The 18,662-nt window shown below is 42.6% G+C and overlaps 1 protein-coding gene across 1 annotated transcript in view; it reads left to right on the top strand.

The window, feature by feature from the left end:
* The window catches only part of otop1 (otopetrin 1), a 40,437-nt gene extending 22,055 nt beyond the window's left edge, over positions 1-18,382 (top strand). Inside the window, exons 5-6 of the mRNA XM_063046306.1 lie at positions 14,532-15,388; positions 18,212-18,382. Of these exons, the coding sequence (XP_062902376.1) occupies positions 14,532-15,388; positions 18,212-18,382 (1,028 nt within the window). The remainder of the gene's footprint in view (positions 1-14,531; positions 15,389-18,211) is intronic.
* Positions 18,383-18,662: the final 280 nt, after the last annotated feature.

Here is an 18,662-nt window from a genome sequence, read left to right as displayed (position 1 = left end):
GTGGAGAAGATGTTTCTCATTGTGGGAAGTCAAAGAGCAGAGGAGATGGCTTAGAATAGAGGGATGTCGTTTTAGAATGGGGGTGAGGAGGAGTTTCTTTGACCACTGGTGAATCTGGGGAATTCTTTGCTACGGGTAGCTGTGGAGACCAAGTGTTTATATTTAAGGCAGAATTTGATAGATTCTTGATTGGTCAGGGCATGAAGGGATACGGGGAAAAGGCAGGCTCTTGGGGCTGAGAGGAAAACTGGATCAGCCAGGATGAAATGGTGGCGCATACTCGATGGGTCAAATGGCCTAATCTACTCCTATATCTTGTGGTTAGATGTCATGTCTTATGAAGATGTCGGTTGATCAAGCTAGGGCTGATCTCTTTGGAGTGTAGGAGGATGAGGGGTGACAAATTGAGAATTACAAGATGCGAAACATGGATAAAGTGGACAGCCAGAGATTTTTTTTCCTAGGGTGTAAATGGCTAATAGAAGTGGGGGGGGGAGCTTAACGTTAAGGTTTTGGAAGAAAGTGTAGGGGTGAAGTTGAGTGTAATATCTCTAAATGATGGGTGCTTGGAACTGGGGTGGAGCCAGATATATTAGGGGAATTTAAGAAACTCTTGAGCACATGGGTGATAGGAACATGGAGGATTATTAGAAGGGAAGAGTTAGAATGATCTTAGAGTAGGTTAATAGGTTAGCGCAACATTGTGGCCAAAGGACCTGTACTGTAGTGTCCGATGTCCCCCTCTATTGTTAACGGAAGCTCTTTTGGACACTTCACAAATTCCACTCCATCCAAGCCTTTCACAGTGTGTTTCGCCCAGACAGAATTAGGGGAGCTAAAATATTCCACTACTACAACTACCCTGTTCTGTTTACAACTTGTTCCACTGTCTCAGTGTATCCGTTCTTCCAATTCTGGTGACTATTTTGGGGGCGGGGGGGGGGTAAGAGCTGTAATACAATCTCTTCCTATTTCTAATTTTGACTCGTATGCCTTCTGGGGATGATTCCGCACAAGAGTATCCTCTCCAAGGTCTGTTACATCTTCTTTCATCAAGAAGACAAATCTTCCCTCTTTTCACTTACATCTGTCACACCTGCAGCACTTGTGTCCCAGAACACTCAGCTATTTTCATGCTCTTCCCTCAGCCATGTGTCTGTTATGGCTGCAGTATCCCAGTCCTCAGACCCAATGCACATTATGTTCATCTGCCATATCTGTTACCCGTTGCATTGAAAGAAACAGTTTAAGCCAATTGTTTTTTTCCTACCCTTTTACTATTCTCCTGTTTATCCTCATGACTGAATGCTCTCATTAGCTACAGTATTAACCATATAGGACCAGAATTGGGCCATCTCAGCACATCCTTTCTAAGATTGAGGGCCCAAAACTGCTCACTGTACTCCTAGTGAGGCCTTATCAGTGCTTTATAAAGCCTCAATGTTACAATGCCTATAAAAAGTATTCAACCCCTCCGAGTTTTCATGCTTTATAGTTTTACAACATTGAATCACAGTGGATTTAATTTGGCTTTTTTGACGCTAATCAACAGAAAAAAGACACTTTTCTGTCAAAGTGAAAACAGATCTTGACAAAGTGATCTGAATTAATCACAAATATAAAACACAATAATTGATTGCACAAGTATTCACCCCCTCCAGGTCAGTATTTGGTAGATGCACGTTTGGCAGCAATTACAGCCTTGAGTCTCTGTGGATAGGTGTCTATCAGCTTTGCATTTCTGGACACTGCATTTTTTTCCCCCCATTCTTCTTTACAAAACTGCTCAAGCTCTGTCAGATTGCATGAGGATCCTGTGTAGCTTTGGCTGTGTGCCTGGGGTCATTGTCTGCTGGAAAACAAATCCCAAGTCGCAGTTCTCTTGCAGACAGCATTAGGATTTCCCTACATTTTTCTACATGAATTTTGCCCTCTACCTTCACAAGTCTTCCAGAGCCTGCTGCAGTGAAGCATCCCCACAGCAAAAGACCATAAGACAGGCAGAATTGGGCCATTCAGCCCATTGAGTCTGCTCCGGCATTCCATCATGGCCGATCCTGGATCTTACTCCACCTCATACAACCACCTTCTTGCCATATCCTTTGACCTGACCAATCAGGAAACTATCAACTTCTGCTTTAAATATACTCATGGACTTGGCCTCCACCACAGCCTGTGGCAGAGCATTCCACAGATTCACTACTCTCTGGCTTTTAAAAATAAATAAATAACATTTTTAAAAATTCCTCCTTGCCTCTGATCTAAAAGGTCACCCCCAATTTTGAGGCTGTGCCCTCTAATTCTGGATACCCTAACCATGGGGAACATCCTCTCCACATCAATCCTGTCTAGTCCTTTCAACATTCAGTAGGTTTCAATGAAATTGCCCTGCTTTCTTCTAAATTCCAGTGAGTACAGGCCCAAGGCTGATAAATGCTCTTCATATGTTAACCCCTTCATTCCCAGAATCATCCTTATGAACCTCCTCTGGGCTCTCCTTGCTGAGATATGGGGCCCAAAACTGTTGATAATACTCCAAGTGTGACCTGACTAGTGTCTTATAAAGCCTCAGCATTATCTCTTTGCTTTTATACTCTATTCCCCTTGAAATAAATGCCAACATTGCATTTGCTGCCTTTATAACAGATTCAACCTGTAAATTAGCCTCCTGGGAGTCTTGCATGAGGACTCCTAAGTCCCTCTACACCTCTGATGTTTCACCCTTTTCCCCATTTAGATAATGGTCCACACTGTTGTTTCTTTTACCAAAATGAATTATCATACATTTCCCAACACTATTCCATTTGCCACTTTTTTTTGCCCATACTTTCAATTTGTCTAAGTCCTGCTGTAATTGCATTGCTTCCTCAGCACTACCAACTCCTCCACCTACCTTCGTATCATCCGCAAACTTTGCCACAAACCAATCAATTCCATTATCTAAATCACTGACAAACAATGTGAAAAGTAGCAGCCCCAATACTGACCCCTGAGGAACACCACTAGTCACTGGCAGCCAACCAGAAAAGGCCCCCTTTATTCCCATTCACTGCCTTCTGCCTGTCAGCCATTCCTCTATCCGTGCCAGTACATTTCTTGTAACACCATAGGACTTTATCTTGTTAAGCAGCCTCATGTGAGGCACCTTATCAAATGCCTTCTGAAAATCCAAGTAAATGACACCCACTGCCTCTCCTTTGTCTACCCTGCATGTTACTACTTCGAAGAACTCTAACAGATTTGTCAGGCAAGATTTCTCTTTACAGAAACCATGCTGACTTTGACTTATTTTATCATTAGTCTGGAAGTACCCCGAAACCTCATCCTTGATAATAAACTCTAATACTTTCCCAACCACTGAGGTTAGGCTAGCAGGCCAAAAATTTCCTTTCTTTCCCTTTAAAAAGTGGAGTGACATCTGCAATCTTCCAGTCCTCTGGGACCAATCAAGAATCAAATGATTCTTGAAAGAGCTTGATCAATGCATCCGTTATCTCTTCAGCAACTCCTCTCAGGACTCTGGGATGTAGTCCATTTGGTCTAGGTGACTTATCCATCTTAAGATGTTTCAGTTTGCCTAGCACATTTTTCCTTTGTAACAGCAGTGGCACTCACTCCTGCTAACAGACCTCTGGTACACTGCTAGTGTCCTCTACAGTGAAGTCTGATGCCAAGAACTCATTCAGTTCATCTGCCATTTCTTTGTCCCCCATTACTACCTCACCAGTATCATTTTCCAGTGGTCCAATATGAATTCTCACCTCCCTTTTTACTCTTTATATAACTGAAAAAACTTTCATATCCTGCATTAGGTTATTGACTAGTTTGCCCTGATTTCATCTGTTCTCTTGTAGCTTTTTTTAGTTGTTTATTGTTGGATTTTTAAAGGTCTTCCAAACATCCAAATTCCTACTCACTTTTGCTACCTTATGTGCCCTTTCCTTGGTTTTATGCAGTCCTTAATTTCCCTTGTCAGTCACGGTTGCCTGGCTCTCCTATTTGAGAACAACTTCAGTGGGACATGTCTATCTGGCGCCTTGTGAACTATTCCCATAAACTTCAGCCATCTTTTCTCTGGTGTCCCCCTCCAGTCCTCCTGGGCAAGCTCTGCTCTCATACCTCTAATTCCCTTTACTCTGTTGCAATACTGATGTATGTGACTTGTGCTTCTCCTTTCAAGGCGCCAGACAGATATGTACCACAGAAGTTGTTGTTCAAATATGAATTTACATGTTATGATTACTACCTCCTAAGGGTTCCTTTACAGTAAGCTCCCTAATAAGATCTGGGTTATTACACAACACCCAATCTAAGATGGCCTTTCCTCGAGTAGGCTCAAGCACAAGCTACTTTAAAAAGCCATCTCAGGCATTCGGCAAAATCCCTCTTGCAATCTGACACCAACCTGGTTTTCTCAATCCCCTTACATATTGAAGTCCCCCATTACAATTGTACCTTTATACCCATATTACAGCTTTATCCAGCTCCCTTTGCAATCTCAACCCCATCTCAGCTACTGTTTGGAGGCCTATGTATGAATCCCATAAGGTTTTTTTTTACCCTTGCAGTTTCTTACTCCACAAAGATTTGACATCCTTTGACCCTATCTTTCTAAAGATGTAATTCCATCTTTTGCCAACAGAGCCACACTGCCATCTATGACTTCTTGCCTGTTCTTTTAATACAAAGTATATGCTCTGATGGTAAGCTCCCAACTGTGACCACCTTTCAGCCATGACTCAGTAAGGCCCACAATGTCATACAGACCAATCTATAATTGCGCCACAAGTTTGTCCACCTTATTCTGAATTCTACACACATTTAAATAAGACCATAAGACATAGCATCAAAATTAGGCCATCTGGTCCATTGAGTCTACTCTGCCATTCAATCATGGCTGATCTTTTTTTACTGTCTCCTCCTCAACCCCAGTTCCTGGCCTTCTCCCCGTAACCTTTGATGCGATGTCCAATCAAGAACCTATCAGTCTCTGCCTTAAATACATCCAATGACCTAACCTCCACAGCTGCATCTGGCAACAAATTCACTACCCTTTGGCTAAAGAAGTTTCTCTGCATCTCTGTTTTGAAAGGGCACCCCTCTATCCTGAGGCTGTGCCCTCTTATCCTTGACTCTCCCACCATGGGAAACATCCTTTCCACATCTACTCTGTCTAGGCCTTTCAACATTTGAAAGGTTTCAATGAGATCCCCCCCCCCACCCCCCATCCTTCTGAATTCCAGTGAGTACAGACCCTGTCATCAAATGTTCCTTGTATGATAACCTTTTCATTCCTGGAATCACCTTATGAACCTCCTCTGGACTATCTCCAATGCCAGCACATCTTTTCTAAGTTGAGGGGCCCAAAACTGTTCACAGTACTCAAGGTGAGGCCTCACCAGTGCTTTAAAGCCTCAGCATCACATCCTTGCTCTTGTATTCTAGACCTCTTGAAATGAATACTAACATGGCATTTGCCTTCCTCACTGCTGACTCAACCTGCAAGTTAACCTAGGACTCCCAAGTCCCTCTGCATCTCAGATTCCTGAATTTTCTCTCTGTTTAGAAAATAGTCTGCACATTTATTTCTACTACCAAAGTGTATGACCATGCATTTTCCAACATTGCATTTCATTTGCCACTTTCTTGCCCATTCTCCTAATCTATCCAATCCTTCTGCATCCTACCTGTTTCATCAACAGTACCTGCCCTTCCACCAGTCTTCATATCATCTGCAAATTTGGCAACAGAGCCATCTATTGCATCATCTAAATCATTTATAAAGGCATCTGTTAGACTTGCGAGACCATGGATCTGCGCCTGGAAAGTCTTCACTCTCCAGGGCACAGGCCTGGGCAAGGTTGTATGGAAGACTGACAGTTGCCCATGCTGCATCTCTCCCCTCTCCTCGACACCGATGTTGTCCAAGGGAAGGGCAAGGGCCGATACAGCTTGGCACCAGTGTCATCGCAGAGCACTGTGTGGTTAAGTGCCTTGCTCAAGGACACAACACGCTGCCTTGGCTGGGACTCGAACTCACAACCCTCAGATCACTAGTCGAATGCCTTAACCACTTGGCCACATGCCCACACAATCATTTATATACAGCATAAAAAGAAGTGGTCCCAACACCGACCCCTGTGGAACACTACTACTCACTGGCAGCCAACCAGGAAAAGATCCTTTTATTCCCACTCACTGCCTCCTACCAATCAGCCAATGCCCTAAACATGTTAGTAACTTTCCTGTAATACCTTGGGCTCTTAACTTGGCAAGCAGCTTCATGTGTGGCACTTTGTCAAAGGCCTTCTGAAAGTCCAAATTTACAACACCCACTGCATCCCCTTTATCAATCCTACTTGTAATCTCCTCAAAGAATTCCAAGAGGTTCGCCAGGCAGGATTTTCCCTGAAGGAAACCATGCTGACTTTGTACTATCTTGTCCTGTGTCACCAAATACTCCATCACCTCATCCTTAACAATTGACTCTAATATCTTCCCAACCACTGAGGTCAGGCTAACTGGTCTATAATTTCCTTTCTGCTGCCTTCCTCCTTTCTTAAAGAGTGGAGTGACATTTGCAATTTTCCAGTCCAATGATATTTTGAAAGATAATTTCTAATTCCACCATATTCTCCAACGCAGTCTCTTTCAGAACTCTAGAGTGCAGTTCCTCTGGTCTGGGTGACTTGTGTACCCTTCAGTGTTTCAGCTTTTTGAGCACCACCTCTCTTCTAACAGTAACTGCACCCATTCTCCTCCTTCACACACTACAACATCAGACATACTGCTAGTGTCTTCCACTGTGAAGACTGACGCAAAATACTCAGTTCAGCCATCTCCTTGTCCCCCATTATTATTTCTCCTGCCTCATTTTCTAGCAGTCCTATATCCACTCTCATTTCTCTTTTATTTTTAATATATGTGGAAAAAGCTTTTACTATCCACATTGATATTATTTGCTAGCTTGCTTTCATATTTCATCTTTTCCCTTCTAATATTTTTAGTTGCTCTCTGGGGGTTTTTAACAACTTGCCAATCCTCTCTCCTCACTAGTTTTTGCTTTGTTTTGTGCCCTTTGTTTTGCTTTTACAATAGCTTTGACTTTCCTCGTCAGTCATGGTTCTACTATTTTACCATTTGAGTATTTCTTCATTTTTGGAATACTTGTGTCCTGCCCCTTCCTCATTTTTCCCAGAAACGCACGCCATTGGTGCTCTGCTGACAACCCTGCCAGCAGCTCCTTCCAATTTACTTTGGTCATACCATTGAAATTTCCCTTCCTCCACTTAAATACTGCTACATCAGACTTTCTCCCTATCAAATTTCAAGTTGAACACAATAATATTGTGATCACTGTTTCCTAAGGGTTCTAAGGATGGTAGTTTGCCTCCCTGGTGCCAGGGTCCGGGATATTTCTGATCGTGTCCAAGATATCCTGAAGTGGGAGGGTGAAGAGCCAGAGGTCCTGGTACATATAGGTACCAATGACATAGGTAGGAAAAGGGATGAGGTCCTGAAAGAAGAATATAGGGAGCTAGGAAGGGAGTTGAGAAAAAGGACCGCAAAGGTAGTAATCTCGGGATTACTGCCTGTGCCACGCGACAGTGAGAGTAGGAATGCGATGAGGTGGAGGATAAATGCGTGGCTGAGGGATTGGAGCAGGGGGCAGGGATTCAAGTTTTTGGATCATTGGGACCTCTTTTGGCGCAGGTGTGACCTGTACAAAAAGGACGGGTTACACTTAAATCCTCGGGGGACCAATATCCTGGCAGGGAGATTAGCGGGAACTACTGAGGTGACTTTAAACTAGAATGGTTGGGGGGTGGGAATCAAATTAAAGTGGCTAGGTGTGAGGAGGTTAGTTCACAACAGAGGGATGGGAACCAGTGCAGAGAGACAGAGGGGTGTAAAGTGAGCGTAGAAGCAAAAAGTACAAAGGGGAAAAGTAAAAGTGGCAGGCCGACAAATCCAGGGCAAGCATTAAAAAGGGCTAAGAGAGTTGTAAAAGAGTGCCTGAAGGCTTTATGTGTCAATGCAAGGAGCATTCGTAATAAGGTGGATGAATTGAAAGTGCAGATTGTTATTAATGATTATGATATAGTTGGGATCACAGAGACATGGCTCCAAGGTGACCAGGGATGGGAGCTCAACGTTCAGGGATATTCAATATTCAGGAGGGATAGACACGAAGGAAGGGGAGGTGGGGTGGCGTTGCTGGTTAAAAAAGAGATTAACGCAATAGAAAGGAAGGACATAAGCCGGGAAGATGTGGAATCGATATGGGTAGAGCTGCGTAACACTAAGGGGCAGAAGACGCTGGTGGGAGTTGTGTACAGGCCACCTAACAGTAGTAGTGAGGTCGGAGATGGTATTAAACAGGAAATTAGAAATGTGTGCAATAAAGGAACAGCAGTTATAATGGGTGACTTCAATCTACATGTAGACTGGGTGAACCAAATTGGTAAAGGTGCTGAGGAAGAGGATTTCTTGGAATGTATGCGGGATGGTTTTTTGAACCAACATGTCGAGGAACCGACTAGAGAGCAGGCTATTCTGGACTGGGTTTTGAGCAATGAGGAAGGGTTAATTAGCGATCTTGTCGTGAGAGGCCCCTTGGGTAAGAGTGACCATAATATGGTGGAATTCTTCATTAACATGGAGAGTGACGTAGTTAATTCAGAAACAAAGGTTCTGAACTTAAAGAGGGGTAACTTTGAAGGTATGAGACATGAATTAGCTAAGATAGACTGGCAAATGACACTTCAAGGATTGACGGTGGATATGCAATGGCAGGCATTTAAAGGTTGCATGGATGAACTACAACAATTGTTCATCCCAGTTTGGCAAAAGAATAAATCAAGGAAGGTAGTGCACCCGTGGCTGACAAGAGAAATTAGGGATAGTATCAATTCCAAAGAAGTAGCATACAAATTAGCCAGAGAAAGTGGCTCACCTGAGGACTGGGAGAAATTCAGAGTTCAGCAGAGGAGGACAAAGGGCTTAATTAGGAAGGGGAAAAAAGATTATGAGAGAAAACTGGCAGAGAACATAAAAACGGACTGTAAAAGCTTTTATAGATATGTAAAAAGGAAAAGACTGATAAAGACAAATGTAGGTCCCCTGCAAACAGAAACAGGTGAATTGATTATGGGGAGCAAGGACATGGCAGACCAATTGAATAATTACTTTGGTTCTGTCTTCACTAAGGAGGACATAAATAATCTTCCAGAAATAGTAAGGGACAGAGGGTCCAGTGAGATGGAGGAACTGAGCGAAATACATGTTAGTAGGGAAGTGGTGTTAGGTAAATTGAAGGGATTGAAGGCAGATAAATCCCCAGGGCCAGATGGTCTGCATCCCAGAGTGCTTAAGGAAGTGGCCCAAGAAATAGTGGATGCATTAGTGATAATTTTTCAAAACTCGTTAGATTCTGGACTAGTTCCTGAGGATTGGAGGGTGGCTAATGTAACCCCACTTTTTAAAAAAGGAGGGAGAGAGAAACCGGGGAATTATAGGCCGGTTAGCCTAACGTCGGTGGTGGGGAAACTGCTGGAGTCAGTTATCAAGGATGTGATAACAGCACATTTGGAAAGCGGTGAAATGATCGGACAAAGTCAGCATGGATTTGTGAAAGGAAAATCATGTCTGACGAATCTCATAGAATTTTTTGAGGATGTAACTAGTAGAGTGGATAGGGGAGAACCAGTGGATGTGGTATATTTGGATTTTCAAAAGGCTTTTGACAAGGTCCCACATAGGAGATTAGTGTGCAAACTTAAAGCACACGGTATTGGGGGTAAGGTATTGGTGTGGGTGGAGAATTGGTTAGCAGACAGGAAGCAAAGAGTGGGAATAAACGGGACCTTTTCAGAATGGCAGGCGGTGACTAGTGGGGTACCGCAAGGCTCAGTGCTGGGACCCCAGTTGTTTACAATATATATTAATGACTTGGATGAGGGAATTAAATGCAGCATCTCCAAGTTTGCGGATGACACGAAGCTGGGTGGCAGTGTTAGCAGTGAGGAGGATGCTAAGAGGATGCAGGGTGACTTGGATAGGTTGGGTGAGTGGGCAAACTCATGGCAGATGCAATTTAATGTGGATAAATGTGAAGTTATCCACTTTGGTGGCAAAAATAGGAAAACAGATTATTATCTGAATGGTGGCCGATTAGGAAAAGGGGAGGTGCAACGAGACCTGGGTGTCATTATACACCAGTCATTGAAAGTGGGCATGCAGGTACAGCAGGCGGTGAAAAAGGCGAACGGTATGCTGGCATTTATAGCGAGAGGATTCGAGTACAGGAGCAGGGAGGTACTACTGCAGTTGTACAAGGCCTTGGTGAGACCACACCTGGAGTATTGTGTGCAGTTTTGGTCCCCTAATCTGAGGAAAGACATCTTTGCCATAGAGGGAGTACAAAGAAGGTTCACCAGATTGATTCCTGGGATGGCAGGTCTTTCATATGAAGAAAGACTGGATGAACTGGGCTTGTACTCGTTGGAATTTAGAAGATTGAGGGGGGATCTGATTGAAACGTATAAGATCCTAAAGGGATTGGACAGGCTAGATGCAGGAAGATTGTTCCCGATGTTGGGGAGGTCTAGAACGAGGGGTCACAGTTTGAGGATAGAGGGGAAGCCTTTTAGGACCGAGGTTAGGAAAAACTTCTTCACACAGAGAGTGGTGAATCTGTGGAATTCTCTGCCACAGCAAACTGTTGAGGCCAGTTCATTAGCTATGTTTAAAAGGAAGTTAGATATGGCCCTTGTGGCTACAGGGGTCAGGGGGTATGGAGGGAAGGCTGGGTTCTGAGTTGGATGATCAGACATGATCATAATAAATGGCGGTGCAGGCTCGAAGGGCCGAATGGCCTACTCCTGCACCTATTTTCTATGTTTCTATGTTTACCTTGAGCTCACTAATCACCGGTTCATTACATAACACCCAATCCCGTATAGCTGATCCCCAACTAGGCTCAATGACAAACAGCTCTTTTTTAAAAAAAAAGCTATCTCGTAGGTATTCAACAAACTCACTCTCTTGAGATCCATGACCAACCTGATTTTCCCAATCGACCTGCATGCTAAAATCTCCCATGACTACCATAACATTGCCTTTTTGACTCAACTTTTCTATTTCCTGTTGTAACCTGTGGTCCACCTCTCAGCCACTGTTGAGAGGCCTGTCTATAACTGCCATCAACATCCTTTTACCCTTGTCGTTTTTAACACCTTCCGATTCTATGTCACACCTTTCTACTGATTTGATGCCATTCTTTACCAGTAGAGCCACACCACCCCCTCTGCCTACCTTCCCATCCCTCTGATAAAACGTGTAATCTTGGAAATTCGACTCCCAACTACAACTATCCTTCAGCAACGATTCAGAGAAGGCCACCTTCAGTCCTGCATTCTTCACCCTTTTGAATTTTGCCTCTGCAATACAATTTAAGTCTGCTCTGTCTGCATTTGTACTCAATCATTGGCTTGTCCTTCCTTGTGTTCATGTTACACCCTGCTGGTTCATCCTCAGCTCTATCATACTGGTTCCCATCCCCGCCATATGGCAGCTACCACCATTCTTCATGGTGGGGTTGGTGTGTTTTTGCTGTGTGGTGTTTGGCTTACACCAAACATAACATTTAGTCTGGCCAATAAGCTCAATTTTGGTTTAATCAGACTGTAGAACCACCTAGCTGACTTCAGAGTCTCCTACATGCCTTCTGGTAAACTCTAGCTGAGATTTCATGTGAGTTTTCTTCAACAGTGGCTTTCTCTTTGCCACTCCCCAATAAAGCTGTGACTGGTGACGCACCCGGGCAACAGTTGTTGTATACGCAGCCTACCTATCTCCGCCACTGAAGCTTGTAAGTTCATTTACGCTATCTATATCCCTTGTAATTTTGAATGCTACTATCAAATCTCCCCTTAATCTTCTACATTCCATGGAATAAAGTCCTAACCTTTCCCTATAACTCAGGTCCTCCAGTCCCTGCAACATCCTTGTAAATTTTCTCTGTACTCTTACAACCTTGCATCTGTAGGTAGGTGACCAAAACTGCATACAATACTACAAATTAGGCCTTACCAATATCTTATAAAATGTCAACACAACATCCCATCTCCTGTGTTCAATTCTTTGATTTATGAAGGCCAATGTGTCAAAAACATTACAATCCTATCTACCTGCGAAGTATCTTTCAATGAATTATGGGCCAGTATTCTCAGATCCCTTTGTTCTACCACACTCCTTAGCAGTGCCCTACCACTGTCTGTGTAAGATCTATCCTGGTTGGTCCAGTCAGAGTGCAACACCTCACACTTGTCTGCATTAAATTCCATCTGCCATTTTTCAGGCTGGTTCAGATCCCTCTGCAAGCTCTGATCATCTTGCTGTCCACTACAACCCCAATCTTGGTGTCATCTGCAAATTTGCTGATCCAGTTGACTAGATTATCATTCCAATCATTGATTATAGATAACAAACAACTATGGACTCAGCACCACTCCCTGTGGTACTCTACCAGTTGCAGGGCACAGGCCTCAGGCCTCCATTCAGAGATGCAACCATCTATTACCACTCTCTGGCTTCTCCCACAGACCCAGTGTCTAATCCAATTTGTTACCTCATCTTGAAGGCCAAGTAACTGAATGTTCCTGACCAACCTCCCACGCAGGACCTTGTCAAACGCTTTGCTAAAGTCCACGTAGATAACATCCACTGATTTGCCATCATCAACTTTCCTGTAACTTCCTTGAAAAACTCTAAGATTAGTTAGACATGATCAACCACTTGGAGCCATGCTGACTATCCCTAATCAGTCCCTGTCTATCCAAATATTCATATCTGGTCCCTTAGAAAACCTTCTAATAACTTTCCCACTTCTGATGTCGGGCTCACTGGCCTATCATTTCTTGGTTTCTTTTCAGATCTTTCTTAATCAGTAAAACAATGTTAACCTTTTCTGTCACTGAAGATTATGTAAATATCTCTGCTAGGGCCCCTGCAATTCCTGTACTTCCCACAGGTACTGAAGGAACACCTTGTCAGGCCCTGAGGATTTGCCCGCCCTAATTTGCCTCAAGACAGCAAACACCACCTCTAATCTGGAGAGTGTCCATGACTTTGCTTCACTTCTACAGACTTTGTATAAATACAGATGCAAAAAATCCATTTGCATTCTTCCCCCCCTCCCCCCAACTCTTTTGACTCCACACATAGATTGCCATTCTAATTTCCCAGAGGTCCAATTTTGTCCCTTGCAACCCTTTTGCTCTTAATGTATCTGTAGAGCCCCTTGGGATCCTCCTTCACCTTATTTGCTCTGGTAACCTCATGCCTTCTTTCAGCGCTCTTGATTTCATTGTGTTCTCTTGTATTTCTTGTACTCCTTTAAGCACATTTGTTCCTACCTGGCTATACCTGCTGGGCACCACCTTGTTTCTTAACCAGGGCTTCACTATCTCTTGGAAATCTCTCCTCTGTGTTTTGGTACTCTGGTTCCCATCCCCTGCAACTCTGGTTCCAACCCCCTGTACAGCACTAGTAAACCTCCCACGAGGATATTGGTCCCCTTTCAGTTCAGGTGCAAATCTTTTCTGTAAAGGTCCCACCATCCCTGAAAGAGAGCCCAATAATCCAAAATTCTGACACCCTCCATCTTGTGCGATCTTCCTATTTCTGGCCTGACTAATGTGTGGCATGAGTAATAATTCTGGGATCACAACCCTGGAAGTCCTGTCTTTCCACTTAGCACCTAACTCCCTTTGCAGAATCTCCTCATTCTGCTTACCTATGCCATTGGTATCTACATGGACCATAGCCACTGGCTGCTCGCCTTCTCACTTGAGAATGTTGAGTCAATCTGAGATGTTCCAGACCCTGGCACCTAGGAAACAACATACCATCTGGAAATCTTGTTCTCATCCACAAATCTTTCTCTTTGTTCTCTCAACCAACAAATTCCCCATCACCTCTTCTCCCCTGCCCCCCCACCCCCCTTTCCGTCTGAGTCCACCAACAGAATCCAAAGTGGTCTACCTGCTGTTGAGATGACAAAACATATCTACAGATTCTGTGAATGACACCAGTAAGAGCTGCCTTAAAGTCGGGCTGAACAGAGCTGGTGTGGGTTTATGAAAGGAAAACAGGTGGGACTGAGTCAGAAGAAAGATGTAAAGAAGCTTCGAGCAGGGTTATTGAGCAAAGTAAAGTTATCCACTGTGGTGCACATAATAGGATATTGAGTATTTGAAAAGATGAGGGATGAAGGTTCAAAGAGACCTACTGTAGGTGCCCTTTGTGTACAAATTGCTGAAAATAAACATGACAGCTAGCAGTGAGGAAGGCAAATTAACAGCAGGGTTGAATACAAGTGTCAATATCATGGTGCCTTGATTATACTTCACACTGACTATTATATGCAATAAAAGTATGAGTGGGTTTAGGTCTCTCTTAAAAGTACAAGTCCTGCTAGTTCGCATAATATTTTTCAAAAGTAATTTGCATAATCCTTTTTATTTCAGAAAAGACTGCACCAGGGTGTAACTGTACTACCAATGCGTGTGCTGTTTTCTACAAAGGTTTCTATTACATGTATCCCTTCAGCATTGAGTACCATGTATTTGCATCTGCCATGCTTTATGTCATGTGGAAGAATGTTGGGCGGAAGATTGAGGAGCATAGACCGCGCAAACTTTTTTTTAAGAGACAATACAAAATACTACCAGGACCAGTTCTGGGAGCTGTTGTGTTGGCAGCCACCATAGGAATTCTAATTGTCTACAACATACAGGTGGGTCGTTCCAAAACTCTGCGCCAGTCTGCTGTGACTATGTTTTATTTGTATAGTATTACAGTGCTAAGTTTGATGTCTGCAGCAACCACAAGTGGCCTAGTGATTTACAGAATAGACAAGCGATTGGTGGATAACTCCACCAACCCTACGAGGAAGCTGGATGGCTCCCTCCTGGTCAGCACAGCCTGTGCCTCCTGGTTCCTTTCTTGGTGCTCTGTGGTAGCAGGAATTGCAGCAGAAAGGCGTCCAGGTCAAACGTGGTTGAATCTACCCTTTTCTTTGTTAACAATCATTGAGAAATACCTCCAGAATATGTTTATAATCGAATCCCTTCATCGTGAAAGTGACAAGTACGAGAAGCAAGTGGAAAAGAGCCAAGGGATCTTCACCATTTCAACTTGCGGGAATTGCATGGAGCAAACTGGTGGCGACGGTGTTGACAGCAGGGGCAATGCAGCCAGGGGAGATGGTGGCTGGCAGTCTGCCTCCTCTGTGCCCCCAAGGGACATCGAAACACACATGTGGGACATAAAGAGCCTTTTGCTGAAGAATATTGCTGCCTTTCTCTTCCTGTGCAACATTTCGGTAAGATATAGAAATGCAGTGCAAGCCAGTTGAAAAGCAATCTTTAGTCTTTTATAATTGTTTTTTTATCGAGAAAGAATGTCTGGGACTTGTATTTGGCCTATTTAGATCATGCTGGAGCATCTTAAAGCCAGTGGTATATTCTCTGCAGTGTGGTCACCAGTGTTTATATGAAGCAGGAAATGCACAACCACTTTACTCAGCAGGTTATCCCATCAACAAGGTGACACCTACTAAATCAGTTTGACAGTATGTTTGTGTATCTCTGAGATTCTTCTAAACTCTACATGCATCATTCTGGAGGACAGCAGAGAGGATATTTGTATTCCAAAGAAAATAACTCTTAATTCAATTTTGAAGTGGCAGCCTTTGTTTTTGATTCAACCCTTACCAACCACTGCCTTCCAAGGCAAGGGGCATGAACAAGCCCAAGGCATCTCATGGGATGAAGCAGATGGGCACATTGGAGAGAATAGGTTATTTACTTATTTCAAATCTCTTCCCAAGACAAAGGAGGCCATTTAGCCCCTTGGTCCCATTTTCTCTCTCCTCGCACCACCCCTCCCCCACATTCCTTGTATGTCCAATGACTTCCTCATGTTACATGTTATCCACTATCCTAGGGATAACTTACCATGGTCAATTAGCACACCTCTGGGCCATGAAGAAATCTACCTGGTCATGTAAAGGACGGACAGCACCTGCCTCAGTGGAGTTGAGGCAGCAGCTCTATCTGCTTCACTGTGCTGTAACCTGGAAAATGGGGAGAGGGGGATTGCTTTGAGAGCAGCCATAGACTCATTGAGCCAAATTTCCACATCCACAACAATTAGTAAATATAGCACTAAAGCATTTATCTAAGGTATTTAGGACTAGCATTTTCAAGTGAATTCAAAACTGGTAGAAACTAAACTTTGAAATGGACCAATTCTTTCATTCACTGGGGGGGAAAAAATTGCCTTTTTAAAAAAGATTTTCACGGGGGGAAAAGTGCTACAGAAGTGGGAAAAGGAGGTAAGAAAAGTTATCAAATTTCAGGTGAAGTTAGACATTTAATAGTTCAATCCTTTGGGGGCAATCAGCTTACTGAATTGGATCAGTTAAGATTTGCAATTCAATGAATTAGCTTAATTAGTTTGAATATCTTGGTTGAAAAATTTAAAAATTATTTTTTCATTATCTTTGAGCTAGGAGCATCCATAAGCATTATAAATACTTTTCCAGCATTATTTTTTAAGTTATTGAATTTGACATTTGGTTTTATCAGGGTTTTTCTTTGCAGAAAGTAAGGTTGCAGATGCTGGAAAGGTAAAATAAATTCCAAAACTGCAGGAATCACTCAGCATCTTGAGTAACATTTGTGGAATTGGAGAGAGTTAACATTTCAATTTTAGCGAAGTCTTGCCCTGAAATGTTAAATCTTTCTGAAGGTGCTGACTGATCTAAGTATTTGCATATTTTCTTTACTGCCATTTTTTTTTGTGGAGTCTTGTTCTGACCACCCATATGGTGATGATGCATCATATGAATGACCCCAGGCACTAGGGTCCCTAGGCAAGACCTTGTTATTCCAGATTGGTACTGCTCCATAGCATGCCATTTGGTGGATCTGAGAAAAGTCCACTTTTAACCTGACTCATCCATGGAGCTACCAAGGTAGTCCCATTTGCCTGTTTGGGCCATATCTCTCTATCCTTCCTATCCATGAACTTGTCCAAATGCCTTAAATACTATAATTGTACCTGTCTCACCACTTTCTCTGGCAGCTCATTCCATTTGTGTATCACGCTCTGTGAAGAGGTTGCCCCTTGGGTGCCTTTAAATCTTTGGTGTCTCAATTTAAACTCTACACATTTTTTTTAACTTCCTCTTTACTGGAGAAAAAGACTTCTAACAGTATCTTTGCAGTTCATGATTTCATACACCTCCCAAACGATTGCTACTTGGTCTTCTATGTTATAAGAAATAAAACTCAGTTTGCCCAGCCTCTCCTGCAATTTGGGCTCCTGAGTCTGAGTAGAATCCTGATAAATCTTCTCTGCACTCTTTCCAACTTAATGATGACTTTTCTGTAGCAGGTCAATCAAAACTCTGCACTATTCTTCAAGTGCAGTCTCACTGAAGTCTTATGCTACTGCAACGCAACGTCCCAACTCCTGCCCTCAGTGCCCTGACTGATGACAGCTACTGTGCATTCTACACCACCCTGTCTACTGGTGATGATGCTCTCAGCAAACTATGTACTTTATTCCTAGATCCCTCTATTCCACACTCCTCAGAGCCCAAACATTTGCTGTATAAATCCTATTTGGTTTGACATCGTAAATTGTGATGTTTTCCACTTAATTAGTAATTTATTTTGATAAAGTTGCAGAAATGATTTAATTTTAGCTTTCATTTAAGATATGAAATTCTTGAAAATAGTCAACAGGTAAGGCAGAAAGAAAGAAATTATCAACGCTTCTGGTTAGTGACTTTTCATCAGAATCTATTTTGGCCATCTGAACCATGAACTATTAATACTTGGATGATTTCAGTAAGCATTTTTAAGTTTTTTGTTTTTAAAAAATGTCTTTACTAAAAGATATTTGAATCTTACTGAATGTTGCATTACTTCAGCAGACATTAGCCAAATGCTGAAATTAAAGTTGTAGTCAACAATCCTGTTTCTCATGGAAATATACGGTCCAGTGTTGAAACACTTGGGAGGAAGTTTATTAATTGGCGTATACAGAATAAATCCAAATATACTGTATTATGTGGCTTGTGTTGAAAAGTTTATAATCTATATCATTCTAAGTTCTGCTTTTCTTTTGTTTAAAGTTCTGGATACTTCCAGCCTTTGGAACTCGCCCCCAGTTTGACAATGGTCTTGAAGAAAACGTTTATGGTTTTGAAATGTGGATTCTAGTTGTAAACCTTGCAATGCCGTTTTCTATTTTCTATCGTATGCATGCTTCTGCATCACTTTTTGAAGTGTTCTGTTTGGCATAGTTAACAAATTAAATATAATTGGTGTGTATAGAGTGTATGTATAGATAACTGCGGGGGGGCAGGGGGTGGAAGAGAGACAAAGCTCCATTAATTACATTTGAATTTCTTGTATCAGAATATGGATTTGGCACTATCTAAAAGTTCATAATTTTAATTTTGTACTAATGTCTACTGCAGTGGTATTTTGTATTAATTTATTATGCAAATTTTCAATTAAGTGGCCTGTAAGATTTGAATATAAAACTTGTAATAATGTAAATCCATTGAGAAATAAAAAAGG

Source organism: Mobula hypostoma, chromosome 4, assembly GCF_963921235.1.
Source record: "Mobula hypostoma chromosome 4, sMobHyp1.1, whole genome shotgun sequence".
In the NCBI taxonomy this organism is placed as follows: domain Eukaryota; kingdom Metazoa; phylum Chordata; class Chondrichthyes; order Myliobatiformes; family Myliobatidae; genus Mobula; species Mobula hypostoma.
Note: the sequence above shows the minus strand (reverse complement) of the source record. Positions and strands in the feature narration are given on the sequence as shown.